This window comes from Aspergillus fischeri, genomic scaffold (assembly GCF_000149645.3).
Source record: "Aspergillus fischeri NRRL 181 1099437636264 genomic scaffold, whole genome shotgun sequence".
NCBI classification, from domain to species: domain Eukaryota; kingdom Fungi; phylum Ascomycota; class Eurotiomycetes; order Eurotiales; family Aspergillaceae; genus Aspergillus; species Aspergillus fischeri.
Window position 1 is genome coordinate 4,549,545 of NW_001509762.1, and position 19,417 is coordinate 4,568,961.

The 19,417-nt window shown below is 50.6% G+C and overlaps 8 protein-coding genes across 8 annotated transcripts; 4 read left to right on the forward strand and 4 right to left on the reverse strand.

Annotated features, from left to right (window-relative positions):
* Positions 1–578: 578 nt before the first annotated feature.
* NFIA_087550 (uncharacterized protein) lies at positions 579–4,180 on the reverse strand (the record flags this gene model as incomplete). Its single annotated transcript, XM_001260695.1, has 7 exons — positions 579–945; positions 1,004–1,789; positions 1,843–1,939; positions 1,989–3,435; positions 3,494–3,593; positions 3,655–3,772; positions 4,057–4,180. The coding sequence occupies 7 exons, from the start codon at positions 4,178–4,180 to the stop codon at positions 579–581; spliced, it is 3,039 nt and encodes a 1,012-aa protein (XP_001260696.1).
* Positions 4,181–6,009: 1,829 nt separating this feature from the next.
* Positions 6,010–6,619, reverse strand: NFIA_087560 (uncharacterized protein; the record flags this gene model as incomplete). The annotated part of the gene is made up of 4 exons (XM_001260696.1): positions 6,010–6,107; positions 6,184–6,347; positions 6,420–6,509; positions 6,573–6,619. 4 exons carry the CDS (start codon positions 6,617–6,619, stop codon positions 6,010–6,012), a joined length of 399 nt encoding a protein of 132 aa, XP_001260697.1.
* Positions 6,620–8,575: 1,956 nt separating this feature from the next.
* On the forward strand, positions 8,576–11,329 carry NFIA_087570 (uncharacterized protein; the record flags this gene model as incomplete). Its single annotated transcript, XM_001260697.1, has 1 exon — positions 8,576–11,329. One exon carries the CDS (start codon positions 8,576–8,578, stop codon positions 11,327–11,329), a length of 2,754 nt encoding a protein of 917 aa, XP_001260698.1.
* Positions 11,330–11,644: 315 nt separating this feature from the next.
* Positions 11,645–13,053, reverse strand: dph1 (2-(3-amino-3-carboxypropyl)histidine synthase; the record flags this gene model as incomplete). The annotated part of the gene is made up of 2 exons (XM_001260698.1): positions 11,645–12,804; positions 12,876–13,053. The coding sequence occupies 2 exons, from the start codon at positions 13,051–13,053 to the stop codon at positions 11,645–11,647; spliced, it is 1,338 nt and encodes a 445-aa protein (XP_001260699.1).
* Positions 13,054–13,654: 601 nt separating this feature from the next.
* Positions 13,655–14,467, forward strand: NFIA_087590 (hydroxymethylglutaryl-CoA lyase; the record flags this gene model as incomplete). Its single annotated transcript, XM_001260699.1, has 1 exon — positions 13,655–14,467. The coding sequence occupies one exon, from the start codon at positions 13,655–13,657 to the stop codon at positions 14,465–14,467; it is 813 nt and encodes a 270-aa protein (XP_001260700.1).
* Positions 14,468–14,833: 366 nt separating this feature from the next.
* Positions 14,834–15,289, reverse strand: NFIA_087600 (succinate dehydrogenase assembly factor 4; the record flags this gene model as incomplete). Its single annotated transcript, XM_001260700.1, has 1 exon — positions 14,834–15,289. The coding sequence occupies one exon, from the start codon at positions 15,287–15,289 to the stop codon at positions 14,834–14,836; it is 456 nt and encodes a 151-aa protein (XP_001260701.1).
* A 301-nt stretch (positions 15,290–15,590) lies between these two features.
* Positions 15,591–17,164, forward strand: NFIA_087610 (acetylornithine transaminase; the record flags this gene model as incomplete). The annotated part of the gene is made up of 3 exons (XM_001260701.1): positions 15,591–15,740; positions 15,796–16,035; positions 16,097–17,164. The coding sequence occupies 3 exons, from the start codon at positions 15,591–15,593 to the stop codon at positions 17,162–17,164; spliced, it is 1,458 nt and encodes a 485-aa protein (XP_001260702.1).
* Positions 17,165–17,652: 488 nt separating this feature from the next.
* On the forward strand, positions 17,653–19,175 carry NFIA_087620 (battenin family protein; the record flags this gene model as incomplete). The annotated part of the gene is made up of 3 exons (XM_001260702.1): positions 17,653–17,800; positions 17,885–18,611; positions 18,668–19,175. 3 exons carry the CDS (start codon positions 17,653–17,655, stop codon positions 19,173–19,175), a joined length of 1,383 nt encoding a protein of 460 aa, XP_001260703.1.
* Between the last annotated feature and the right edge of the window lie 242 nt (positions 19,176–19,417).

Genomic DNA, 19,417 nt, shown 5'->3' on the forward strand with positions numbered 1-19,417 from the left:
CCAAGAGACAATTCTCGAGTTCTGGAAAGCAATGAATGGACAGGATGAGAGTTCGTTTTCACTTTGATATTTGCATTTCATCTTTTTTTTATATTCTTCTAGTGAGAGCATGAGGGGAGGGTGTGATGTGGATGAGGTAGTGAGAATATGTAGATATCTATGCTATGCCTCGCGTCTTGGTAGAGGTCCAATCTCAAGGAGTTGATATGTAGTCGCGAGATTTCTGCCAGTATATCTAATAAGTAACATGCCATGTATCACAACAGCGTGTCACATGTCCTGCAGGGTATAAAATCTGGCAGTTTCTTTACCGAAAATCGAGCAATTCTCACATGGGAAAAAAATACAGGAATGAAGATATAGGTTTGAAGACAACGGACTTGAAAAATCTGTGCAGGCCCATCGAAATAGATCCTTCTTGACTTACAAGTATGTGATTTTAATCAAAAACAATTTGCAAAGCAATCCTACCTCGTTAGATCAACTATGTATAATGCCATGATGCAGCGTCAACATGCGCATGCACTTCGATTTCACCCTAATTCACTTCTTCCAAAGATGTATTACAGATAGGAAATCTAATGACCGTTCGGCGTGCGGTCAGCCTGCGCCTCGAACTCATCCTCGTAAGTCCCGATGGACGCGGAGCTTCTCACGCGCTGCAGCTGGCTGGCGACGTAATTGGAGACATGCTCATCTACTCCGTTGCGGGGGACTCCGCGGTCTTGCTCGTCTTCTGACAGAATTTCTGCGGCGGGGGTCTCGGCGCCGGCGAAGGCTGATTCGAAATCGCTGCGGTTGCCGATGGAGCGGGTGGTCGAGGAGCGCCGGAAGCTGGGCTTGCGGCTGGAACGGGGCCGGCCTGAGCGGGTGAAGATGTCGTCGAAGTAGTGCGATGCGGCGGCGAAGGGGGAGCGGGGGGTGTGTGGGAGGCGGCAGTTGATTCTGCAGAGAAGGTTAGAGGTGTGTAGATGGAGTGTCAGGTTCCCGAAGATAAACTTACCCGGTATCGTGGATGACCTTGGCGATGAGGCCAGTCCATCCGCATTGGTGGGACGCTCCCAGTCCGCGTCCGGTGTCACCATCGAAGAACTCGTGGAACCACATGTAGTCCTTCCAGTGCTCATCGTAATCGAGGAGATCCGAGCCATCGTTGACAGCTCGGCGACCTTGGTCGTTGCGAGCGAAGAGGTGCTGCAGACGATGCTGAATCTCCTCGGCAACGTGGCCTAAATGCATGTAGTCTCCGGAGCCTGTGGGACACTCCACCTGGAAAGAATCTCCGTAAAACATGTAGAACCGGAGAAGGGACTCAACAAGTAAGAAGTTGACACACAGCCAGACGGGTCCGCGCCAGTTGCTGTTTCCTCCGAACAACCCACTGTCGGAATCACCTGGCACATAGCCGACTCTGAATGTCTGGCCATTGACATCCATGGAATACGGGTGCTTCTCATGGTACTTGGACATAGACCGGACACCGTGCTCGGACAAGAACTCGGTTTCGTCCAACATCCTCTTGAGAATCTTCTCCAGACGATCCTTACTCACCAGCGACAGAAGGAGGCGGTCGTCCTTCCCGCGCCGTTTCATGCTTGCAATGTTTCTTTCTGCGACATCCTGCCTGTTTTCAATGAACCACTCCATTCTCCTCTTGAATGAAGGGAACTGGTTAATCAGCTCAGGCTCGAGCGTGAGAACCGCATACAGAGGAATCAGGCCAACCAGCGACCTCACGGGGAGCTGTTGTGTCCATGGCTCGCCGTAAGAAATCGCATCGTAGTAAAAGCTGTGAAGGATCAGCTGCTAGTCCAGCACTCGTGACTGTCGCATGACACATACCCGTCTTCTTCGTTCCACAGGGAGGATTCCTTGCCTCCTGACTTGAAAGTCATAGCATCACTAATGAGAAGGAAGTGCTCAAAGAATTTGGACGCAACTAGCTTCAGTTAGTGAGAAGTCTGTGACCTAGTAGAACGTTGCCTCACTGTCTTCGTAAGTTCGGCGATGCTTAGCCAATTCAAGAGCTATATTGAGCATGCATAGACAATAGAAGGCCATCCAGCCGGTACTGTCCGCCTGTTCCAAGACACCTCCAGTCGGAAGAGGCTCAGAACGGTTGAACAGTCCAATGTTATCCAAACCCAGGAAACCGCCCTCGAAAACATTTTTACCTTCTGAGTCCTTGCGGTTGACCCACCAGGTAAAGTTCAGCAACAGCTTCTGGAAGACGCGCTCCAGGAAGTCAAGGTCCTGCCGGCCGTACATCTTCCGTTCAATCTTAAACGTTCTGAAGACGGCCCATGCATGGACAGGAGGGTTAACGTCCCCAAAGTTCCATTCATAAGCCGCAAGCTGGCCATTCGGGTGCATGTACCATTCACGAGTAAGCAGGTCCAGCTGCTTCTTCGCGAAATCCGGATCGATCATGGCCAGCGGGATGCAGTGGAAAGCCGTATCCCAAGCTGCGAAAAAGGGATATTCCCAAGAGTCCGGCATAGACAGAATGTCATCAATGTATAGATGCTTCCATTGCTGATTGCGCACATGCTTCCTTCCTGGGGGTGGTGGTATCATTCCGGGATCTCCATTCGCCCATTGGTCCCAAATGAAGTGGTAGAATTGTTTCGTCCACATCATGCCCGCAAATGCCTGTCTTTGGACATTACGCAGATCTTCACTCATCGGGAGAGGGCTGATTCGGTAGTAAAAGTCGTCAGCTTCTGCCCTTCGCTGCTCGATTGTATCATCCAGCACTTCCTCGTCGATGAATTGCTCGTTCTTGCGGGAGAACCTGAAGCGGACGACTGCGCACTCGCCTGGAGGGATGCCGTCTCCCTCGTCAAAGGCATACCAAGCGGCGAACTTTGTTCCCTTGTTGGCAGGGTTAACGGCATCCTTCTCTTCGTTGACGATATGGCGATGGAAGGCATCCTTAACGTAGGGCTGGTCGTTCTTAGTGCCCCACAGGAGCTCGTTGTTCGTCTCGTTCTCAGTGAACAGCATACGAGGCATGACATCCTCCTGGCTATCACCGACAGCTGGAGAGGGCGAGAATCGTACGTATCGCTCTCCTAGCTTCTTGTGAGAGGATTTTGCTGTAAGCGGCGACACCTTCTCAATTGAGGGTTTCTCCTTCTCGTTCTCATACCCCCAAGACCAGGTGTTCCGGAACCAGATATGAGGGATTATGTGCAATGGAGCGGGTTCCGGGCCTCTGTTGTAGGCGATGACACGGAACATGAGTTCCTCCTCATCGTCTCCCTCCTTGGCGGTCTCAATGAAGATATCCCAGTAGCGGTTATCCTCGAATGCGCCGGTGTCGAGAAGCTGATATTCACGGTCCTGTCTTGAACGCCGCGCATTTTCATCGATCAAATCCTGGTAGGGGAATTTCTTCTGAGGGTACTTGTAGAGGTATTTCATGTACGAGTGCTAGAAACGCGCATGTCAATGCGACAGATAGTTAAGCAGTGGACAGGGAGTCCCTTACGGTTGGGGTATTATCCAGGTGAAAGTGAGCTTCCTTAATGCTCTCACCATGATTTCCCTGGGGATTCGACAATCCAAACAGGCGCTCTTTCAAGAAGTCGCTGTTCAACAGTCAATGTCAGAACTCCGCTCAGATCGCATATCCAGAAAGCGTAGACATACTCTTTCTCATTCCAAAAGGCAAAAGCGATATTTTCTAAGCCATGGGTATCCGAGACACCAGCAATTCCATCCTCGCCCCACCGATATGTTCTTGACCGGGAGTGATCGTGGGAGAAATCTAACCGTAACAGATACGTCGATCAACCCCGCGTGCTTCACATGTGGATAAGATGGACTTACAACTCCACGCGTCTCCATTTTCACTGATAATTCGTCAGTAATTGTAAAACAAAGTATTGCATTGGACGCAATAAACATAACGTCCAAGACTCTGAAGGAGGAGAAGCACTCACGAATAATCCTCTCGAACTGCAGACGGCCGCGGATGAGATTATCAGCGGACAAGTTCCGAATCACCAGTGATGCCACTCGCAGCGACTCATGAATAGAATGAGAACTCACCTGTGGCCCATTGTCTCTCTGCGACATAAGGACCCCATTTCTTCCAGTATCTGGTCCGTTCACGATCCTCCTTGAGACGCTGTTCCTCCTGGGTGAGGTACTCTTGCTTGTCAATCAAAACCATCGTTAGATAAACCGGAGATCGATACTCCGGAGAATCTAGGGAAAGAAGGGAAAAACGTAAGTAATTGAGATAGAAGAGCAGAAGAGAAAGAAGGTTGAAGAGCGAGTGTGCGGGCACGCCAGATAATAATAATAATAATACACTACTACCAACTAACCGACAGGGCAAGCTCTGTTCCTTGACCTTGGGTGTAGCTACATTGGATGCGGGAGGACTCTAGCTACTTTTTTCTGGGCTGCACGTACAGCTCAGCAAGACAGATTGACAATAACTGAGGGACGGACAGAACCTGATTTGTCCGATGACCGCAGCGGCTTATCAGAAATTGATAGCTAGAGTAGTCTGGACTCGTCGCTCGGTGCATCTTTCTGGATTGCTGGGGGTTTCCAAGGTTTGTTAGCTGTGAAGGTGGAGCATTCAGAGGGGTACAAGTAAGGGCCAGATCTGACATCATCGACGCTCAAGTAGATTCGGGAAATGTATCGCAGCTTTAGCTAGGTATAGTAGTGCATAATTGTTAATGATTAGAAGTAGATATGACTAAATATTCATCTCCGTCATAATGCATCTACTCGGAATGACTTCGCTGATAACGTAGAGATCAATGGGTATTGGAGGTCAGATGCCAGATGGGAACATCTAGGTACATCCTCTCAGGTTAGCAAGCATTTCTCACTGCATAACGACCAGTTCCTGGGCATCTTCGAATTGCAGCAAGCTAGCTACATGTATTCTAACAGGGATACCAGTATCAGAATCCCCTGCATCTAGAAACTTTGCTTGACTTAGAAATTGGAATAGCCTAACGTCCCGTCCACTGTATTGCATCCATTGGATGATTGGCATAACTACAGAATGCAGCCCTCTGGCTTGGGAAATTCCTAGGAGTGAATAATGTTCGACAAGCGCATTATATTATGCTAAACGATGCAGAGCTCTCCAGCAGCCTTCTATTCAGAAAACACCAGTTTGGCTGCAAGGAAAAGAACCGAGGAAGTGGCGTACCCGTGCCACTTTTCGTCGCTGCGAGTGGAAATGCTAGGTGGCAAGCGACTCATACGAGAAAGGATTGAGTCAGATGTACAGAGTTAGTTAACTAGTAAATGCCAGATTTGTGATAAGCAAGTGGATCTCATGTACATTATATGCTTGTGTTTGACATTATTATCTGCTGTTCGCTCTCGAGTCCAAGCAGAAGGCTAAAGTAGATTCCTTCATGTCAAGCCGAATAAGAATTGCTTTCAAACTACTGGGACAGTGGCAGACTGATCGGACGCCCATAGAGAAAGTACTCTATCTAAAAGCGCAACGGACCCTTCGCCTGCTCATGCAGGATTCCCCTAAAAATAGAGTCAAACCGAGACACTCACAATTCCTCCCCCACCATCTATTTAGTAAACAACATTTGAAAGTCGACGCCTGTTAAGGGTTGCAAAGAAAGATGTCTTCTCAGCATGACAAAAATTATGATTAAGTGGTAGTAAACGATAAAAACATTGTATGCCACAACAAAGTGAACACCAGTCTCCAGATGAGGAGGATTGCCGCACGGCATATACATGCACGGATTTGACCAAGTACGCCAGTGGCTGCGATGCTCTCCAGAAGCTCATGACAATCTGGACAAAAGGCGTTCCGACATTGCCCATGATCCGGGATACATGTCGCTGGAAGACGATAAGAATGGGGACAGAAGTCACCAGCAAACTTGATGCTCTCAACCATGTCCCTTGGAAGGTGGTGAAGAAAAGAGGAAATTCATTTCACTGAAGCCGCATTCGTTACCCATACAAACTGGACGAGACCAGTCTTGATTCCGCAAAGACCGATCACGAGTTGCGGTTTCGGTCTTGCTCTCGCTGTTCGTCACTGCTGGAGTACTGCCCTGCTGAATCTGTGGGAGATGTCGCGGTCGAAGTGGAGGACTCTATGTTTCGGACGAGACCTTGTAAGCCGCACTCATACACATACCGATAGAAGACCGTCAGTTTCAGTTTCCTTACCTGCTGTCCGATATTCGTTCTCCACCTTCGATGCGCCTGCGCTGTTTCCCGAGCCGTTTCCATCCACGATGAGTGATTGACGAGCTTTCAGACGTCGCTCGGTCTCGCGGATCTTGGCCTGCAGTTCCTCCAGCTCTCTCGTTTGTATAATCATTTGGAATCTCCTGAGGTACCAGGACCATTGGTCAACCCAACTACCTCTTCATACAAGTGAAACGCCTCTAGCGAGAACTTACTTCTGATCTATAGTCTGCGACAGGTGATCCACATCCGAATCCAGTGCGAAGACGCTATCCAGCGTTGAGGAAAAGGCCTGAGCCATGGTCCTGCCATGTCTTGGTCAACGCCAACGTTTTGATATCGGAGAGGGCGCAAACGGGAAGACGAACGACTGTGGGCGACCCTTTGGTTTCCATTCCTGCTCCATGTCCGACATCTTGCCCTAGTGTCAACAGTGTCGATTATCTGAGATCAAATGCGGTACGAAAGTACAATCTGGTCGAGAAAGATAAGGAGTATAGACGCCGTCAGATCGGTTGGTTGTCTTTGTCCCGTTAAGGAGGAGACGGGTGTTTGAGCGTGCGTCAGGAGGGGGAAGGGGGTGGATTAATGTGCTCGGTCTATCAGGCAAAAGGGTAAAATTAAAAGAAATAAGAAATAAGGCGAGATTAATATAGTAGCATGAGACCAGGACCGGCTGAGAATCTATGATAAAGCTTGATGGACGGACGGGACTGATTGCTGGATATGCTGCCACTCCTATAGACCACAAGGGGAGGAGCCGTTCTGCGAACCGAGCAGAAGAGCAGCAACGAGGAGGCTATCAGCGTGACGGTGCACGGTCGGAGAGTTGCAAGGCGCAACAAGCAGGTGTTCGGCTGTCGCAGCAGGAGTACCAAAGACCAAAGCAGAATCGATGAGAAAGGGAGGGAAATAGAAACAAACAAGAAGATGAAAAATAATAACCGATAGTACAGGTTGATCAGTAGTACTTAGTAAGTTGTTGCGCTACAGTACGTGGTTAGGTCGGTCGTCTACTGTCTCCTTTTCTTTCGTGTCTGCAGTAATTGGATATTTCTCCATACAAAAGGTCGTCGAATCTAAAATTACGGGGAGATTAAAAGCTCCATTTTGGTGTCCACCGTCCGCTACTGCAGGAACTGCCTTTGTTTATACTTCCTGACCTTCTCATGTTTGGAGATGCCACAGGTTCAACGAGACGAAAATCCTGTCGTGACTCTATCAGCCATTTACCCACTTGGGAAGCGCGCACTGCAATGCCACTATCAGCTTCCAACAGTTCGACAAGGAGCTTCGAGAAAGGGGGTTCTGAACTTGCTACCTGGGCTGAATCTATGAGTTGCCTAGTCGAGAGAAGCCCCTGACGATGTGGGGTACTGTCATTTTAAGGTAGGTACCTTTGTAATAGTCATGTAAAGTCGCAGCATTTCTATCATCCGCCATATGAAAGTCCCAGTGGCAGACGTCATACAATGATATCCTAGGTAAATTCTCCAGTAGTAGTTGAGGTATCTCAGTCCCTGCTCTTTTTCCTCGTCGGTAATAATGTACTCGTCGATGGTCAAAGCATCTCTGGGGTCTTTGAATGGGTGAGGAAAGACTGACAGTTTAAATTCTCAAATAGCATGCCAATGTGTGACTCTAATCGTTGATTCTCATTCTCCAGGATCAATATGGCTGATTAATGCCATTGCTGGACCTACAACACGCATGGTATGGACATAGATAATATAATGACATGCGATTTGCCGTCATGCTGCAAGATAAAAGTAGTGTCATCTCCAAGGTGCTTCGTCTGAAATGGACCCCTGGAATCAGGCGCAGGAGGTCGTACTGTAAAGTGATTACATTATTAAAGCATTGCATACCAGAGTCCCACATAATAGTTTTGGGCATGTCGATCAGTCGGATTAACTCACGTGATCTAGCCCCTCTGTTGGGCGGTCGGGGTCCTTTGTCAAATTTTCCCTCTCTGGAAGGAAGCAGCGAGACCACCAGAGAGCAGTCTTGTCATAGCAGTAGCTCATCCCTCTGCACCCAGCAACGTCTTCATCACCATTTTCTCAATCCATCAAGAATTTGTCCTTTTCATCAAATACAACCTTTCAAGTTAAATTTTTCTCTAATCCCAAAGCATTCTTTTCCCCCCTATTTTTACTGGCTCGCTTTTTGTCGGTTTTTGGAGACTGTCTCCCTTTCAAGATTTTCCTCCCTGCGTTTTTCTGCACTAATGGTCTAAACCGCTAGCCGCACCAATTGTGGTTGATTTGAGGATCCGGGTCCATCGGGTCAACCGCCGACATCGTCCATCACCGTGGCCCCCATCTCTAAATCTTTCTCCCCCAGTGGCCGACTAAACGGGCAATGGGGGATGCCTCCTCTGTCGGCTTACACTCCTTTTGAATCTCTCCTCTTCTTCCAGTCTCTCGCCACCTTGGGTACCCGTCCTATCAACTTCGCATCCATCTCCGATATTCTACGTAACAATACGTTCGTTCGCGAGAATGTCGCATTCAATGCGGACAGGCTCAGCCCGGAGGCCCTCGAGGAGTTGTACACGGCCTTGATGCGAGAAGAACTAGATGGCGCCGGAGCCATCTCACATCCCGAACAAAATGGTGTACATCCCGAGGGCGCTCAACCCACTAACCCGCTGAAACGTAAGATCGCGAGTCCACGTCCGGAGGTGTTAGTCGATAAGGGAAGAAGCCATGCCAGCTTTCTTCCCGAGTTAGTGTCTCATCTATATGCCAGATACAAGGAACTCGCGACTAGAGAGATTCGGAACGAGGAGAGGAGATATAAAGAAATCAGTGATGAAATTGAAAGGCTACAGAAGGAGGAGCGTCAGAAACCCTCACAGCCAGCACCTGCGCCGACGTCTGTACAGACATCTACATTACGAGGACCACAAGCAAAACAAGACTTTGCGCCGGAGCCCATGGACTTGGATGTCAAGGAGGAGATGCCCGCTCAGCAACTTCGGCAGGAACCCAGCCAAGCCGCAGTCCAGCCGCCGTTGGATTCCAAGGTCAAGCAAATAGAGCAGGAATCGCAGCGCAAGGATATTGTACCCTCTCCAGCGCAAGAAGAGCTAGCGCAACCGACCGCGCCGTCGACAGCGGCCGCAGCGATGCAACAACCCCAGGTGCTACCCACTCAACCGCCAGCTCAACCGCATCAAGAACAGCTCCGAATGAAGCAGCAACCGCAATCGCAACCGCAACCGGTTGATGGTCAGGCACCCTCGGCAGTTCAACAAGCACCAGCCAATGTGCCTCCGACAACGTCTTCGGCGCAAAAGGCGAAGAATGGGCCTGCTGTACATTCGCAGCAGCCCGCCGCTGCCCCAACTCCGAGCCCGGGCAGTTTGCCAACTTTTACCGCGGCGCCCTTGCAAGCTCAGCATGACGTTCACAAACCTACTCCCGTTCCTGCTCCATCACCGTCTCCAGCAGCCAGACCTGCAGGCAAGAAGGGTGCTTCAGCTGCTACATCTGTCTCAGCACCTCAACCTCCCACACCCCAGCCAATAATTCAGCAGTGGTCCTTACGTCAGCCACCACAGACCCCGCAGCCACCGCCCTTTAACTACCCGCAACAACAGGCAGATAAGCGTGCTATGGTGGGAAGACCATCCGCCAACCCTCTCCAACATACACCGAAACCCGAGCCTGAGAAGCCATTTCAAGCTACTCCCCGGACGCCTGTACCTTCTACGCCAGGGCCTGCTTCGGCACCGATCGTATCAACGGCTGTCAACGGCCATGCTCGGGGTTACCAGACGCCTGTCGGAGCAGCGCAAGGATTCATTTCGGAAGCGCAAAATGTCCATCGCCCTCAGCTCTCCGTCGATACGAGATCTTCTACACCTTGGAAGAAGACACCTCGCCTTAGCATTCCTCCGTCGCCTAGATCACCGATTCGGCCTCGGCCAGAGGATGTCAGCCCCATTAGCGAAAGCGCCCCGTCGCCAATTGAGTTTTCTGAGCCACTTCAAGAAGAAACAGGAGGCCGACGAAACAAACGCCGAGCTGTTGAAGAAAAGGGGGCGCGAGCAATCCAGGAACCCAGCCTGCCGCAAGATGTGGAACCTAAAGGGCGGCTGAAACCCAAGGTAGAAAAAGCCACAGGGTCCGCTGCTGGGAAGAAACGGGATCGAAGCACGACCTCCTCAAGAAGCCGGGGAAGGTCCGTAGTATCTCGCGATGAGGAATCCGTCGCCGAGGCCGGAAACGGGCCTATTGGAAAGATCAAGCATGAGTTGCCAGGTACACCGGCTAATATCCCAGAGCCATCTGAATTGGAGGGTCGTGCCAGTGGCGCCCGAAAAGGCGCTGCCGCTTTGCCTCAGACCGAAGAACGTCCAGGAAGGGAAAGGCCGAAACGCAAGCGCGGGATCAGTGACGCTCCAGAGCCAGAGCCAGTTCCAACTGAGCCTATCCGGCCGGAATCGACACAGTCCACATCGTTCGTGTTGTGTCCGCGTAACTTTCCCAGAACGGGGGCACCTATCATGAATGATGTGACCATGCATAAGCATGCCTCAATATTTGCGAAGCCGCTGGCTGAACGAGATGCACCTGGGTATAGAGATCTCATATATCGACCGCAAGATTTGAAATCCATCAAGTCGTCTATCCATCAAGGCAGTAGAGCTGTGGCTGCAGCAACGGAAGCTGCCAGCACGCCAGCTGCAGATGGAGAGTCCCCGGCTCCCAATGCAGGCACGACGTCCAAGAACGCTGTTCTAGTGCTGCCAAAGACTGAAGACGTGATTCCTCCCAAGGCCATAGTCAACTCGGCACAGCTGGAGAAAGAATTAATTCGCATGTTCGCTAACGCCGTCATGTTCAATCCCATTCCGCAACGTGGGTTCGGACCTGCCTTCCCGATGATCAGCGATAGTGGGTCACGAGAGAGCACGCAAGTCCCCGAACCGGATGAAGGAGGCATCATCAAAGACACTCTGGAGATGTTCGAAGACGTCGAGCAAGCGGTGACGAGATGGCGGGCGGCAGAACGCACTGCTGACGAACTAGCGAGCAAGAGCATCTTATCCCTTCGAAGAGGTAGCACGAGCGATTTGAACACGGATAGCGCAGATGAGGTCAAGGGGCCATGACATGCCATTGGAACGGATTGAAAGTTATTGGATGAAATGTATGATTAGCGGGAAGGGACCTGCCTTCAAATTCCAGAAAGGCCATCTTGTATGTGTAGAATATTTGTGCCAGAGCGCTGTTACAAGCCAGCGACAGGCATCATGAAATGAATCTAAAGGAAATACGAACGATTTCACCAAGCATTATTGGTAAGACGTTCTCGGCATTCGGCACAAGAATTCAGTCTTATTTCTTGTTTCTCATGACCATCATCTTTTTGGATATCGTAACCTCTTTTTCTCTCATGCCTTTCGATCATGGACGGAAACTGACTATCAAGCAGCCCCCTGTAAAGCTTGCTGAGGCTTTGTTCTCCCTAGTCCCTCTTTAGCATAGAAGTCCATCGGATATACACCGCTGTTCGCGCTATCCCAGTGCTCCCTCACACCCAACGCAATCAACGCCTCATAGGGCGTCAGAAGCGGTCGCGGGAATGCATAGCCCCAATCAATACTCAACCTGGGGCAAGCGATCTGCACCCAGCATTCGACATCCGACATGGACGCCAACTTTCCGGGAAAGATCTCGCTTAGAAGCAAGTTGACGAACGGGATACCGCGCTCGTTGAGGTGGTTCTCGATCATGGTCATGGTGTTCGGGTTCCCTTGCCGGCCGAGCGAGCCTAGGATGATGCCCCATTTCTTGGCCGATTTGGCGGTGTTGATGGCGTCTCGGCGGAGGGTGTGCATGTCGTCGTGGGAGTAGGTCTCGCGGGAGAGAGTGCGGGAGTACGGGTCGTAGCGGTATGCGGGGATGGTAGGGTTGTGGATCATGGCGGATTCGAGGTGGAAGCGGCCATCGCCGAGGTAGAGGAGGATATCGATCTCGGTGGGGGAGAGTTGCGGCGAGGTACAGCCTAGGATCTCGCCTTTGGACAGCGGTGCGATTTGCGGGATGACGACTTTGAATCCGGCGCGTTCAAGCACGGGTTTGAGGCCGTGAAGCGTTGCGTTGAATTGGATCGTGCCGACGGTTGCGATGGTCTTTCCTGGCTGAAAGTTGCGTTCTAACGTAGCAATCAGGTGAGACGTGTCGATGCTGATGTCGACGAAGATGTACAGCGTTTTGATTTGGGTCACGTCAACGGGGATGAGGCAGCTGTGCGCATAGTGGACCAACAGGTCGCATCCTAGAGCACGAGCGGTATAGTCGTCGATACAGCAGGCGCCGTAGGTGACATCGCCCATTATCAAAGTCTCCGTCCCCGGGCAAAACTGGGTTAGGATATCGGATATCGTGGTAGCGAATATGAGTAGACCCTCTGGAAACTGTAGAGCAACACGTTTGGCGCCCGAAGTCCGTATCCGATGGATCGTCTTGGGAACCTCGAACGAGTAATTCTTGGGCAGAAGTTCAATCGCGGCCTGGATTTCAGGATCTTCCAGGATCTCGGGCGGGACTTGATTCAGTGTTCTTGGGTTTCTTCGTGGCGCGACTGTCAGAAAGCATCATCAGCCTATGTTCGCAAGTGCGAATCAGTACAGAAACAGAAGACCGGACACGCACCTCGTTGAATGCTTGTAGACTCGACATCTTTCGAATTTGTAGAGGCATCTTTCTGTGCTTGCGCATCTGCTGTACGTCTTCCGACAAATCTCTTCTTTGGTTGCCGAAGATTGCTAGACGATGCAGTCTCTTCCATCTTCGTTTCTGGGGCAGCAGAAGACAGCAATGGCTCTGTCATGATGGACCGTCAATTCTGCTCGTTTCAAAGTGGGATGGTCTGATTTTCTTTTCCTATCCTGACTAAGATGGACCACAAATATTGATGGTGGCGGATGGATCAGGTGGGGTCGCCGAGTGTAACCAAGCGGCTTTTCTCCGCATTCTCGGCTCGATAAAGCGTCTGGAGGCAATGGCAAGCTGCTCATTCCTCTCTTAAGCCTGCTCGTGCATTCCCGATCAGCTCTTCGACTGACGTTGTCTTTTGGCCATACTGCATTCCCTTGGATCATGGCTTTCCGACCGAGGTTGAATCTCTTCTCTGCCCTTCGAACTGCTCCACCTGCTCGACGCTTTGCGACAGAGGCGCGGCTAACCTCGGACCATGTTCGCATTGTCGAAGTAGGTCCACGAGATGGTCTACAGAACGAAAAGAAATCTATACCGCTTGAGACGAAGCTGCAGCTCATCGAGAAGTTGGCGAAGACGGGAGTAACGACCATCGAGGCAGGATCTTTCGTACCTGCGAAATGGGTTCCACAGGTATACATCTCATGATTATCCGCAGATCTGTTTGAAGTAGCGCATGAAGTTTTCTGACTGACAGGTTTGGGTCCCATCAGATGGCTAGCACTGCAGAAATCTGCGAGCATCTGCTCCAGTCACCACCCCAGTCGCAGCATGCTATTGCTTATAATTATCTGGTACCGAACGTCAAGGGCCTTGAGTCTCTCATCAAGGTTATGGATGCGACGGGTTCTACAGCAGAGACACCAGGCTCAGCCACCAAGCCTCCAACCACTACTGAAATTTCACTCTTCGCTGCAGCAACGGAAGCATTTTCCAAAGCCAACACCAATTGTACCATTGCAGAGTCGCTCGAGCGGATCCGCCCCATCGTAGCGTTGGCCAAGACGAAAAATATCAGGGTTAGAGGATATGTTTCTGTGGCTTTGGGCTGCCCATATGAAGGTCCAGATGTTCCCCCTTCCAGAGTCGCGGACATTACGGCTACACTTCTTGAAATGGGCGCTGATGAAGTGTCGGTTGCCGACACCACCGGTATGGGAACGGCTCCGCGGACACTTGAGCTTCTGCAAGCACTCAAGGCTGCCGGTATCGCAAACACAGATCTGGCACTTCATTTTCACGATACGTACGGCCAAGCCCTCGTCAACACCATAGTGGGCCTGGAGCACGGCATTCGGATATTCGACAGCAGTGTCGGGGGTCTCGGTGGCTGCCCTTATTCTAAGGGTGCTACTGGCAATGTATCAACCGAAGACTTGATCCACACGCTGCATGGACTTGGCATGCATACTGGTATCAACTTGGAAGAAATGTCCAAGATTGGCTCGTGGATCAGCAGCGAGCTGGGCCGGTTCAATGAGAGCAGGGCGGGAAAGGCAATTCTTGCGAGAATTCAGGAACAGTGAATATAAGTCTGCTCAATAACCATTTATATTGATTTCATGTCAATAGCCATCGCTTCCATGTTCAAGCTATGTCTTATGCATTGTGTACTTGCTCTTCGTGACTGGTTTTATATTTCAAATAGCGTCAAGAAGTCTTTTAATGAGTAATTCATCATGTCATACAATTAATATAGTCCCCTTGATCATACATTCTTTCCACGCTCATCTATAGTACAAATGGAAAGGGTGATCAGTATCTCTCTTCACTGATCAAGTCCATCAAGAAGCCAGTATGCAAGACGCCAAATGATGCAATATACAAAGCTTCACCAGAATAGCAATGTCACAATGGTAACATGTAGAACGTAGGATCATCCCAGTTCACAATCAGAAATCTGTGACACGACCACCGTAGCTCCAGTCGCCCTCCGCCCCCCATCGCAGTGGCTCGTTCTTGGGTCCCCCCACTTCTCCAGTCTTGGGATTTCTCTCACCCTCAAATTCAGGCTTGAGACCTCCCCGCAGATCCGGATGAAGTTCCTCTCCTTTGCCCGTGGCCTTAAACTCAGGCTTTTCTTCAGCGGCAGGTTGGGAATGTGGTGACTGGTTGACTTTGGGAGGGGCGCGAGGCGTACTAAATGCGCCGGTCGATCGTCTTTGAAGTTCTTCAAAGAGCTCTTGCTCTTCCTTCGGTAGCCTTGGAGGAGCTGGGCCGCGGCCGAAGGCGAAAGCCGGCTTGTCGTTCCGAAGAACGGAGTAACATGAGAAGGACCGGGAGGAGAATATTCGGAGACTAGAGCTGGAGCGTACGAATACCCGGCGAGGTACGAAGAAAAGAGCCATGATGTTTTTTGTTGGAGAGATGCAAAAGATGTGTCAGACGAGACGTCAAGGATATGTGGAACAAGTGGAAATGCGGAGTGGCGGAGATGGCATCGAGTCATTTTACAGCGTAAGCTTTGCCCGATAAGCGGCCCTCCCGATATCGCGGCACTTTTCTGGGTCCATCACAGTCACAGTCACAGTCGTCAATCTTTATGACTCTTGACTCTCCTTCTTTGATTCCTATCTATTTAGTCCTTTCCTGAGTCAATTGCTTCAGTCGTCTTTTATTTTCAATCTTCTAGTGTCACTGCTACTCGCAATGACTTTCATGCGTGTGGCTTCGCGGCGGCTACCGCTCACAAAGCGACTGGTTCCTGGATTTCAGTCATCGGTCCAGCGACGATTCGCTTCTGCAGCGGCAGGAACACAAACATCCAATGCTCCTCAAGATGTGAAGGCTCAGGTGACTGTAGGTCATATCAAATTGGATTCATTGTCCGTTCTAATAATGGCGATCTTCATAGAAAGAGGCAATTTTGCCTAACCCAGACCCTGCGGCGGAATCTGCGACAGCGGCTTTCATCAGGGAGCGCACCCCGTATATGGTGCCTACATACGTGCGGCCAACTCCCGTAATGATTAAGGGACAAGGGTGTTATGTCTGGGATATGGAGAACAGGCGGTATCTCGATCTTACCGCTGGAATTGCCGTCAACTCTCTCGGCCATTGTGACCCGGAAATCGCAAAGATTATCGCGGAACAGGTGCGTATACTCAGGTTGATTGACCACCAAGGGTTTGTAGCTGACGTATCCTGCTCCGTAGGCCGAGACACTTATCCACGCTTCAAACCTCTACCATAATGCCTGGACTGGTGCTCTTAGCAAACTGTTGATTGCATTGACACACCAATCCGGCGCAATGCGCGACGCTTCCCAAGTCTTCATTTCTAACTCCGGAACCGAGGCGAACGAGGCTGCCATAAAGTTCGCTCGTAAGGTTGGCCGGTCTCTTGAGCCTTCCGGAGCCAAACACGAATTCGTCTCCTTCCACAACTCTTTCCACGGCCGCACAATGGGAGCCCTATCCGCTACACCCAATCCCAAGTATCAGACTCCTTTCTCACCTATGGTGCCCGGCTTCAAGTACGGCAACTACAATGACATCGAGCAACTTCAGGAGCTCATCACGGACAAGACTTGTGGTGTGATCGTGGAGCCTATCCAAGGAGAAGGCGGTGTCAATACGGCGACTCCTGAGTTCCTCGCGGCTCTTCGCAAGCGGTGTGACGAGGTCGGAGCTGTCCTGATCTTTGATGAAATCCAATGTGGTCTATCTCGAACCGGCTCATTCTGGGCTCATGCTCACCCCTCCCTGAAGCCTGCATCGGGCGAAGCCGCCCACCCTGATATCCTCACCACGGCCAAAGCTCTCGGTAATGGTATTCCCATTGGCGCTACCATAGTATCCGGCAAGACTGTTGCGGAGCACATTAAAACAGGTGATCATGGTACTACTTTTGGAGGCAACCCGCTCGCGTGCCGAGTCGCTCATCACATCGTCGAGCGCCTCGCCTCACCGGAGTTGCAAAAGTCTGTGGAAGCCAAGTCCTCTTTGTTTGTGTCTGGATTCCAGAGCCTTCAGAAGAAGTATCCTGATGTTATCTCTGAGATTCGCGGACGTGGTTTGATCCTGGGCGTTCAGCTGTCCAAGGTGCACACAGCCAAAGCGTCGGACCTGATCACCGCAGCCCGTGAGCGAGGACTGCTAATCATTACTGCTGGTGAAGGATGTCTTCGCTTCGTCCCTCCTCTGACTATTACCGAGGAGCAGATCCAAACGTCTCTGAAGACCTTGGAGCAGACATTCGATGCTGTTTTCAGAAACGCATAGGTAATTGCTGAGTAGTTGAAGTTGATTTTACTTTCGATTTACCACTATTCTGCCCATAGACCGAATGTTTTCTTGTTCCATTGCAGCCAGGCATGATGGTTTCACTTATTTATTTATTTATTTTTTTCAGATAGATATACAAAAGCAAGCATAATGTTCGCGAGCATTAGCTAAAGCACTCGATCCAGTGCTGAGAAGAATTATTTGTTATGACTATGACTACTCTAGTGATGCCTGGTGCTTCTCAGGCAGTAAGGCACCAAGGGTATGGTCACGAGACCAGTTGCCATTCTTATCATGACCGCATCGACTTTACGTCCTTCACCAGTTGTCAACGACGAGCGATTGGCGATTTCCTGATTGATGCGATCAGAAAGCTGTGCCGCCTTGCTTTTTTGTACATCCAGAGTGATGGATGTATATGGAGTCTCATAGAATTATCTATCGACTTGTAACGTACTAACCTACCTCCCTCGTTTTGCTTTGTTATGCCTGCTGCTTCCGATACAGAGGAAGAACAACCTATGCTGCCTCTTCCTGGTGCTCCATCCTCATCATGGGCTCAATTCTGCCAGCGATTCCGTGCCTTGTTCAGCGGCGCGGATCCTCGCGTCTGCGTCGCCTTTTGGCTCTTTGGTGAGTCAATGCAAGCCGAGGCCGTCCCATAGATTAAAGCTTACCTTGATGCTAACAATTCTGCGCTTTGCCTGATCATTATAGGCCTAATTAACAATGTCCTGTATGTTGTTATCCTGTCTGCCGCCCTCGATCTGGTCGGGCCCAGTGTCCCCAAGGGAGTCGTCCTTCTAGCGGACGTGATACCCTCGTTCGCAACGAAACTCATCGCCCCGTACTTCATCCATATGGTGCCCTACCCGGTGCGAATCATCATATTCGTCTTCCTCTCTGCCACTGGCATGCTCCTAGTTGCGCTGAGCCCTCCGTATACCGATGGCGGGACGATAGCCACTAAACTTGCTGGTATTGTGCTGGCTAGCTTGTCCAGCGGAGGTGGAGAGCTGAGCTTCGTTGGATTGACACATTTCTATGGCCCTTTCAGTCTGGCTGCCTGGGGAAGTGGAACAGGAGCGGCTGGTCTGGTTGGAGCTGGTGCGTACGCCCTGGCCACTACCTCGTTGGGTCTCAGTGTGAAGGCCACTCTGTTGGCATCTTCATGTCTACCAGCGGTCATGGTAGTCAGCTTTTTCATGGTCCTGCCAAGATCTCCTCTGCAGCCTATTTCGGCCGCATACGCTGGGTACCGTGCGGTCGAGGAAAGAGAGGAGCTCGCGGAGGAACGCGAATTCATGGAGGGCGACCGTGACGCGACTTTCGACGAGGGGGAACGACTTTTGGGAGCTTCGAATCTTTTCAATCAGAGCAAAAAAGCCGGTTGGCAGCGTTTCAAGGCGGACTTGAAACGTGTTCGGGGCCTTTTCTTCCCATTGTAAGTAGAAGAGTTGAACGGCGACGATTGGTGCCACACTGACATTCAAACGCTAGTATGCTTCCACTACTTCTGGTCTACGTCGCGGAGTATACGATAAACCAAGGAGTGTCTCCGACACTGCTCTTTCCGCTTGACGAATCGCCTTTTGCGCATTTCCGTGCGTTTTATCCAGCATACAATGCGATCTACCAGGTGGGGGTCTTTATCTCTCGATCCTCCACACCTTTTTTCCGTATCCATGACCTCTACCTCCCGTCTTTCCTGCAGATTCTGAACTTGGTACTACTGACCCTTCAAGCCGTTTTCAACTTCATTCCCAGTGTGTATATCATTTTTATTATCATCTTCTGGGAGGGATTATTGGGCGGTTTGGTCTATGTCAACACATTCGCTGAGATCGGAGATCGTGTGCCAAAGGAAGAGCGCGAATTCTCCCTAGGAGCGACAACAGTCAGCGATGCAGCAGGTATCTGCATTGCTGGCTTCGTCAGTATGGTTTTCGAAGTCTGGCTTTGTGACTGGCAAGTCACACATGGGCGGGACTACTGCCGGAGAATATAGATGCATCATGCAAGAATGATGACGAATGGCTCGGAATATAATAGACACTATATTATTTGCCCAGGATGCCCTGCAACTTGCCTATCTGACTTAGACCGCATCAACCGATAGCGTCACGGGTTGTGGAGGGTTTGACATGTGATAGCCATCCACAGCCCACAACCCACGAGCAACTCTCAGACAACCATGGGTTCTCTCTTTAATCAACCACATTGAAAAAGGCCTTGACCCATTGACCCATT